Source organism: Carex rostrata, chromosome 9 (genome assembly GCF_964058835.1).
Source record: "Carex rostrata chromosome 9, lpCarRost1.2, whole genome shotgun sequence".
Lineage (NCBI taxonomy): Eukaryota > Viridiplantae > Streptophyta > Magnoliopsida > Poales > Cyperaceae > Carex > Carex rostrata.
In genome coordinates, this window is record NC_135926.1 from 223,743 (window position 1) to 233,292 (window position 9,550).

General features: G+C 32.6%; 1 protein-coding gene across 2 annotated transcripts; it reads left to right on the forward strand.

Annotated features, from left to right (window-relative positions):
• Window positions 1–2,464: 2,464 nt before the first annotated feature.
• Window positions 2,465–6,970, forward strand: HMT-1 (Homocysteine S-methyltransferase family protein). 2 transcript variants are annotated; one of them, XM_078307821.1, is made up of 7 exons: window positions 2,492–2,752; window positions 3,093–3,149; window positions 3,374–3,579; window positions 4,119–4,248; window positions 5,055–5,258; window positions 5,793–5,864; window positions 6,518–6,970. In XM_078307821.1, the coding sequence occupies exons 1-7, from the start codon at window positions 2,588–2,590 to the stop codon at window positions 6,659–6,661; spliced, it is 978 nt and encodes a 325-aa protein (XP_078163947.1). In that variant the 5' UTR covers window positions 2,492–2,587; the 3' UTR covers window positions 6,662–6,970. The 2 variants fall into 2 exon arrangements, with proteins under 2 accessions (XP_078163948.1, XP_078163947.1); XM_078307822.1 differs by lacking the exon at window positions 5,793–5,864 and having other exon boundaries at window positions 2,465–2,752.
• Window positions 6,971–9,550: the final 2,580 nt, after the last annotated feature.

The following is a 9,550-nucleotide window of genomic DNA, read 5'->3' on the forward strand; positions in this document are numbered from 1 at the left end:
ATTGTAACAACTAACCAGAGATCTTTTTTTGTCTTAGATATATAGGCCCTCTGATAGTATTATCCGACACGGATGCATAGGACTAGGACAGCTCTCCGCTGGATTCAGACGAGGACTCTGATCTTGGTTTAGAAGGGTTGGACCTAGCTGATTATTTGAGTGACAAAGCAGTTATTGATGCTATTGATCATGCTATTGGCCTTCTGCTTAGTATTTCATTTTCATCAGCTAGTGCCTCCTCTTCTAGTGTTATAGCCATTTTTGATTCCATTTGATATTACTATTTCATGTTATGCCTATGGTGTTAGATGTTATTTTGGTACTGTTATTTTGATTTTTGGTTAGACTTTTTTGTGGTTGTTAGATGTCGATGGATTGTATGCTAATGCTTTATTTTGGACATGTTGTATGAACTATCTTGTTTCGTAATGAAATCAGTGGTAAAATAACACTTTTGTCAACAAAAAAAAAAAAAAAAAAACCAGAGAGCTCTCTTATAAAATTTAAAGACTTGAACTCTTTATTTTTTTTTTTCAAAAAATTAATAAATACATGTTGACATCCTCTCAAATAGTCTAAAACCTCCAAAAACTTGCAGTTGCTTTGATCTTTTGAGTTGGTCTTGTCTCTGATTTCGCGGATTACAATCAGACTTCAGAGTCAGATATAGTCATATAGATTGGTGGTTTATATTTTAGTCAGACAGTTCAGATCCATTGTGATAAAGTTTCTCAAGATCGTCTGCGGTCACAATTCATGCGGCTAGTAGTAGCATGCGGGCCACAGATACTAAATTGATAAATTTACCTGGCGACATTTAGCAAGTCGCAACAAAATTAAGCACACAAAATGCAATAATTGAAATCATAATGTTGATATATATAATTTTCATTCGGTCTCGCTTGAGATGAAGAAATGAGAACTTCCATCCCCAACTCCTCACACGAGTAGTGTAATTGTGTAGGAGTTCGCAGTAATGGCACATATTACCTTAAAGATATTTTAGACAATTTTAATTTGTAATGGAATGCGCCTATTAGACACACAATAGTCAAACTAGAGCATCTACATTTTATTACAAATATTAATTTTAAAAATCATAAATTCAATTTCATTGATGTGAAATTTTTTCTAATTGAGTGTGGCTATGGTACTTCACAGTGCACACATAGGTCCATATTTATATTATTCAATATGATCTTCGTATTAAAATATATTTGGAGACTAAATTTTATATTTTTAAAAAAATTTCAACTACATTTTAGATAAGTAGAAAATCAGATAAAATGCTCTAGACCATCCGAAAATAGAATTTTTTACCTATAAAAATGTAGTAGTTTTTTAAATGTAAATTTTGGTCTATAAGTACATTTTCATACAAAAATCGTGTTGAACGGTTTGAACGGTTTGAATTGATTCTTTAGACTTTGAAAATAGAGATATAACTTCATAGTACAGAGCAAAGTAGCATAGCCTCACTCTTTCTAATTTAATAATTTATCTAAATATCACACAGCTTGCAAATTGACAATTACAAACACATAAAACTTCAATTTACAAAATTACTAAACAACTGCAATTATAATTAAAAGGATAAATTTCGCTATAGGTCACTAAACTTTGTTATTTGTCACGAATTGGTCACTTAAGTTAGATTTGTTCATTTTTAGTTACTTAACTTTGTTATTTGTTGCAATCAAGTCACTATATATTGTTTCATCCAAAATGTTAGTAGAATATGCTCGTTCTGTTAGTATTTTGGATGAAATATACTCATTATGTTAGTATTTTGGACGGAATGAGTATATTTCGTTAATATTTTGAATGTAATTGGAATATTCCGTTAAGATTTTGGATGAAAAACTATAGAGTAACTTGATTGAAACAAATAATAAAGTTGAGTGACTAAAATGTGATAAATTAAACTTGAGTGACTAATTCGTGACAAATAACAAAGTTTAGTGACCTCCGACGAAATTTAGTCTGATTAAAATCATAAATTAAGATAGCGGACAAATAATTGCTTAAATAGTTGACGTGACATGAATAAAAAAGTCATAATTTTATACCGAATGGATGTAGTAAAATTTATGTTAAATAAAATAGTTTGACTCGGAACAGCAAGTGCGAATGTTAAATTAAATTAAATACGTAACAATGTTACAATGCACAGCAGCTGATGTGAATCCAACTGACATTTTCTCCCACCAAACCCCCTTGCCAGTTGCCAGTTGCCAGTTGCCAGTTGCCTCCCACCGAACTTCAAAACCCACCAAACCCCCTTGACCAAAAATCTCACCAAAAACCTCACCTCTGGATTCTGGAATTAGCTTTATTCCAAATCATTCGAGTTTTTCATCCACCTACCCCTTGGCCCTTGCCAGTTGCCACCTTCAATAAAATTAAAAGGTTTTTCTGAAGGAAGGAAACCATATATATTGGCATATACTAATTCAGATTTCAGAATTCGTTTCCTCGGAAATCCCGCCCGAACTCCCTCTATGGCTCTATCTCTCATTCTCTCTTTTAAATAAGTTTCCATTCGGCCCCGCATATTTTCTGAAATCTAACCTTTTTAAGATTTGATATGGGGGTGACAAAGAACGCGCTGGAACAGTTGCTCGAGAGGGCAGGTGGGTGCGCCGTCATCGATGGCGGGTTCGCCACACAGCTGGAGGCACTGGGCGCCGACATAAACGATCCCTTGTGGAGCGCTCTTTGTCTCATCTCCAACCCTGATCTTATAAAAAAGGTTACGTTCTCTATCTAGGAATGATATAATACCAAAAATACCACCAGGGTTTTGGATAAATGCATACTACATTGAGATTTAAGAGACTGTCTATTGACCAAGAGAGCTTCTTGGGGAGGTCTGGTTAATATTAATGCTTATATAGTTATTAATATTAATGCTTATATAGTTATATGTCAAATTGAAACCCTTTTTCTTGCATTATAAAGAACTGTTTCCATTGCATTATTTAAATATAATATATATTCTTTATCAGTATTCCTTTTATACTATTAATTAAGTTATCGTATGAAGTCCGCTTTGCATACTAATTTCAATAAATTATTTTTGTTATTTTCAGGTTCACATGCAGTACCTTGAGGCTGGTGCTGATGTGTTGATTACATCATCATATCAGGTTAGCTATTCTACTTGCCATCTCTTTTTCATCCAAGGATTATCATACCGTCATATTAGTACTATATAAATGTTTTCATCTTGAAATCAGTGCATGCCATAACAGAAGAATTACAAAAATAGGTAGTGCAAAGTTTTACTGGTGAATTCGTCATTATTCCCTTCTCTTTTATCATTTTTTGTTTATGAGTTTCTGTGTATTTTTCTCTCTGTGACCATGTGAAGGCAACTATACCTGGGTTCTTGTCAAAAGGTTTGTCAATTGATGAAGGAGAACAATTGCTACAAAGAAGTGTAAAACTAGCAATTGAAGCCCGAGATAATTTCTGGACACTTTTGCAAAAAGGTCCTAAACATGGGTATAATCGTGCTTTGGTAGCAGCTTCTATTGGGAGTTATGGGGCTTACCTCGCTGACGGCTCGGAATACAGGTGCTTAATTGCAGTTTTAAAGACTGTTAATGAAAATTCTATTGTTGTCACCTTCATCTGATTTATTTATTTATTTGCACATTTAGGGTTTTCTGTAAACTGTTTTCTTATGTAAACTTCCATGCATATAATCTGGTTCAGACCAAATGTTATAATGCTTTTTGAACCAAACATCAAACAACATCAGCTTAAGAAGGCAATTTAAAGTTGATACCTACTAGGCTACTATAAATGGCTTACCTAACTACCAGCTTTCCATAAAATTTTGTTTTAATCAAAGTCACAAATTTGAGGAAAAGTCAGGCTATCAAGTCATAATCTGTGATTATAGAAGGACAGCCTTTCCTTGCAGAAAATTGGTCTATCAAAGTTTGAGCTTATTTAAGATTATTGATGTATGATTGATTAAAACTGTAAATTTAAGAGTATAGTGTTCCATAAATCAGAATTCCAATCCTTTGCCAAAACTTTGTTCCACTTTACAGTTAAATTTTTATGGTAAAGTTAAAATTTGTCTAAATAAATCTATGATCTTTCAGTGGGTTGTATGGACCTGATATTGTGCTGGACAAATTAAAAGATTTTCACCGACGGAGGTTGCAAGCACTTGTCAATGCTCGGCCTGATCTACTAGCATTTGAGGCTATCCCTAATAAACTTGAAGCTCAGGTTTCTCTCTCTCTGCCCCTCTCTAGCATGACACAAAAGAACAGGTGCATGTACAAGCTTGTAATACCATACCAGACTTATTCCATTTTGAATTACTGTAACTTATTCAAATCCTGTGAAATTTTTTTGTAATTGTGTCCATTAAATTTGCTGCTGGTAATGTATACTGTTATCAACACGACAGGGTTGTCAACTTTAAATGTTTTGTGGTGGGCTGGTAATTTAAATCTTCTTTGAAAAGAATTTTGCTGAGTTAATTAAATTGGTAAGTTTGAAAAAAAATAACTATAGGAACCCTTGTTGTAGATTTGGTGCTAAGAAAGCATGTGGCATATATTTCTCATTTATTATCTAAGGAAGAGAGTTATGTACCGAAGTGGTACCTTGGATACAATTTATCTAGCCAAGTTTAATCAGGTGCATTCTTTTAAGGAAGTTGACGTCTTTAAATACATCTTGAATAATGTTCATGCTGATTGATGAAACCAATTTCATAATGACATTGTTGTTTAAAGCTGAATACATTGGCTGATTGTTATAATTGTACACTGGCTGTCTTTTTGCATCAGGGAAATAATGAGGTCCATTTTCTTACAAGATCTTACAAAGATCTCTCATAATCTAAAAGTACATTATACATGAAACTGGTATTTACTTGTGCAAAGTGGCATATATTGTGTGAACTACATATGTTATGTGCAAAATAGTACAGACTATTTTTCACAGGTGACAGCTGGCCAATTTTCTTACATAGTTGTATAACATGAGTATTTTGTAATTTGGAGAGATTTTTTTTTTTCTTTCAGGCTATAGTCAATTTACTTGATGAACAGAAAGTTGATATTCCATCTTGGATTTGTTTCAGTTCAGTTGATGGCAACCACATACCTTCGGGTGATAGCTTCAAAGAATGCTTTGAAATTTTAAATAATTGTGAAACAATCAGTGCAGTTGGAGTAAATTGCACCTCGCCTCACTTTATTGATAAGCTCATATACGAGTTCAAAAAGGTAAATGTGAAAACAAACTAGTAGACTAGTAGCAGCAATCAGTAATTGAGATACTGTCAATAGCATTACATCTTACTAATAGGTAATGTAACAGTATAATTGATAGTGGAATACAATATCTTTTTTGAATAAATGGAGTAATTTATGTTGTACTGGTACCAAATTAGCTAAATCTCAGTTGAACCTGGTATACTGGTGAGCAGAAGAATGCCTAATTGTGCAGTGACCTGAGATGGCAATCTTGGTAGCAGTGAAGGACCATGACCTAACTTGTTGCTTTGTAGTCAAGCCTAATGATACCAGTATCATACTGTTAGACGAGACAATTTTACCATTATTTGTTGGTTTGTTCACTGGATATCCAGCTAAAACAAAATAGAGCTCCAATATGCTTCTAAGTTCTAATAAATCCCAAAAATACAAAAAAAACACCTTATTGAATTGATCAGTACTAAAAGAACCTTATTGTACACTCAAGGTCTCGCATCTGTATTTGTTTTAACTAACTGGTGGAACAATTTTTGTTGGTTTCAGTTTACGAAGAAACCAATTGTTGTGTATCCAAATAGTGGTGAAATATGGGATGGTCGCGCCAAAAAATGGATGGTAAGCTATGCTACTGTATAGTTTATTTATCGAATCAGTTCCAATTAATTTTTCATGTCACTTCATAAATTTAACGAGGGAACTATTGTTTTACTTCTCATTTGACAAACAATTGAGTAGCATTTGTGCTTGCTATCACATAATTTGGTCTTAGCAAATTAGAAGAACCAGAGAAAATTAGATACTAAGATTTACCATAATGGCAAGTACCACCTCATCATTCCTTATACTCACCAGTATCCAATACCTTTTAAACCAAGGTGAAGCCACATGAAGAATGGCTAATTTCCTCTGAATTTTCATATTAAATCAGCTGACTCCTACAGGACCAACCTTTGAAAATAAAGGAAAAAGTCAGCTGACCTTTATCACAATTAATCTCCTCAAAATTCATGTGCATTTCTTTTCCTGGCAAACCAAATTCCCTTCCTTTTTCTCTGCTTAATCTCTGTAAATGAGGAAGAAAAGAGGAGCAATCAAGTCATTTTAGATAAATTTGAAGAGGAGGGGTATTTGTAATAGTTTCCTAGCGGTTAAGGGCATAACATCGTATGTGATAGAGTTCTTGTTTTGCAGAAGTGTACATGACAGTCATTGTTTTTCCGGAGTGAAATAAAATAATATAAGTGTTTTGTATGCTCTATTTATGACAGCCCTCAGAATGCTTTGGCGATGCAAGTTTTGAGGAATTGGCTCGTAAATGGCATGAATCTGGTGCTAATCTTATAGGAGGCTGCTGCCGTACAACCCCTAAAACAATCCGAGCTATCTCCAAGGCTCTAAAACAAAAGAAATAATAAGTCCCAACAAGTATGAATTTTAACTAACTATTACATCATCATATTGAGCCCAGAAAGTTATGAAATCATGTTATATTAATTCAAAAGAAAGTATACAGGATATTTGTTTTTAGTTCTTATAGTTTATATCAATATTAGTTCTTTTATCACATTGCCTATATTTTTGTATATTGAATAATGTGCTGATACAGTTTAATTAACTTATTTTGTCGGAAGATTATTGTGTTGCAGTTTAAATTATGTTTAAATACATGTAATTGTCGGATCCATTGACAATTGATTGACTTAATAGCCTTTATAATTGCCCACGAAATTCTGAAGTTCTAAATTTGAAATCTGAAATCTGAAATCTGTAATGTGATTTTTACTTTATGTATATGGTTCATATGAAAATTAATATCTGATGCAATTTTTACTTGTTTCTAATATAGTATCAAACGATATTTATAATGGACGAATAAAGTGTCAAATGATATTTAAATTGTATGAAATGGAATAGCAAAAAGGATTAAATTGCATGATATTTGATACATAATTAATATCTACAGTTATCAATGTACGTAGTTTTTAAGTTTTTATTTTTTTTAATATTCGGAATTTTCTTTTGATTTCAGAATCATACTTTCCTGTGAATTTCAATGGGGTTGTGAACATTAGTACGGCTTGTTTTCTAGGGTTACTCGGAATTGAACCAAGTTCCTTGTTTTAATGTTTTTAATGAGGTTTAGCTATATAAGATTGGATTACTGCCATAATTTTTAATACTTATGTACAAAAACGATAAAAAACATATATTTTGGAGTACACATCAATGAAGAAGTGAAGAACAAAGCTAAACTTTTCTAAACTTCTCTAATCACTTCCCAATTTTCCAAACACAAACCTTACTACAACTCTTTTACAAAATTATCTAAACCTCCAAAATGACAAAACAAAATTACATTTTCAATCATCAATTCAAAAAGGAGTTGAAGGCGAGCAATTAAAGACAAAGGCGATGATGGGAGAGAATCCGTCTTTGGTCTAGTGGCAAAGACATTAATGTTCTCCGTGTGAAATTTGCAGGTTCAAAATTCAGAAGGAGCAATCATTTGTGAGGCATTAATGTTCTCCGTGTGAGATTTGCAAGTTCGAAATTCAGGAGTAATTATTTGTGGATATAAGTTGAGTGATTTGATCTCTAACCTTTATTTAAAAAAATGATGATGGGAAAATGCAATGCCTATAACATGAAAGATCGCGATAGGGTTGGAAGAGTATTCTCTCTTGTATGTGTTGTATTTTGTTCGTCCATAGTAGGCTGGTTTTCTCTCTTAGAGCTATGATAAGTCTGATTTGTTCGAATAAAATTTTAAAACCAATTCAGATAGTTAAATAATTTAATAAATAAAATAAATTAAGGTGAAAGGATAATACCTGGTTGTGTACAAGACATCATTTTTAAGCGTATTTCGTCTCATTGTGTAAGAACCACAATAAATGTAATCCGGATTTGTTACTCAGATACACTATGGAATCAACTGACGATAACATAGATCAGATTAATAATCAAGTGGTGATAAAATGAAAAAGATTATGTGCAGAAAAATTCAGAAAAACAAAAATATTCCTTCTCATTTCTCGGATGTAGGGATGTGATGTGAGCGAAATACAGAAAGGAGTTTCTGTGTTTTTTTTTTCACAAGAGAGAACTCTCCACATTATTATAAGAGAGAACTCTCCAGGATGAATTAAAAGAAGATAAAAAATAATAATAATAAAAAAACGCATCAGAAAGATGCGCAAAGGATGCAACGGTAAAGGACGGTTAACCAATAACTAAAGGTCTGTTAATGGATAATTAATAGTCATTAGCAAAATAACTGACTATTAAGAAAATATAATTTCAATTTAGTCATCAAAATTGTGAATATTACAAATGCAGATTTTATAAACAAATATATTGAATTGAGAATTTTGAGTTTTCAACTTAAAGTTTCAACATGATCTCCATGTAGTTTTAAATAATTTTACTTAATACTTAAATTTCTATTGTGATTGATTTATATTTTGAGCGCTTTAAAATAGCATATGTGCTTTAATTTGAATATGTTGGATCCGTTTAAACAAAATGCACATCTAAATAATTAGGTTAGATATGATAAGTCCAATTAATGCTAACTAAGTATGAGAAGTTAGGTTTCCAAACTATTTAGCAAAAGGAGACGTTGAGAAATTCAAGTTTATAAAAAAAAAAAAAACTTAAGAAAATAAACGAGTCCTTTATATTTTGAGTAAGGCTTAGATGTTATAGATAACATAAGGCCTTTCGTGCTATTGTTTTAAAAACCTATCGTATAAATTTCAAACTTCGATTTAAATAGCACAGTAAATTGGTTGTCAGTGTATCCTTGGCTGACACAAGAGGTGTGGGAGAAGTTCCAAGCTTTGAAGCAAACAGAAGAATTCAAGGTATATAAATTTAGGTAACTTATTAGTTTTTGGTTTTTCTCAATCTGTACTCATCTTCCTTAAACTAATGGTTTTACTTTGATGTGTGAAGAAAAAAAGTGCCGAGGGCAGGAGGATCGCCAAAATGAACAAGTACCCGCACATATTAGGATCAGGTGGTTACAAGGGTAAGTCGGAAGAATGGGCAAAAGTTCTTTCGCAAAACAAAGATTCTGACTCACCCGTGGTTAAGATCCAAAATCCTAGGGGTCAAGATTGGCTCATGGGAAGATCCGAGGTAACCGCTGACGGGAAGATAGTACTCCCAAAAGACGTGCAACCCGTTGCTCATAAAATGGTAAGAGTCTTTTGCTATAACTTTGTGTCATTCAAATAAAATTATAACTCTGTGTACATTACTTAGTCTTTTGTTATAACCAATTTTTTAATTAACAG

Coding starts and splice junctions, on each gene's coding strand:
- HMT-1 (XM_078307821.1), top strand. CDS start 2,588: ATGGGGGTGACAAAGAACGCGCTGGAACAGTTGCTCGAGAGGGCAGGT. Junction 2,753..3,092: donor ACCCTGATCTTATAAAAAAG/GTTACGTTCTCT, acceptor TGTTATTTTCAG/GTTCACATGCAGTACCTTGA. Junction 4,249..5,054: donor CTAATAAACTTGAAGCTCAG/GTTTCTCTCTCT, acceptor TTTTTCTTTCAG/GCTATAGTCAATTTACTTGA.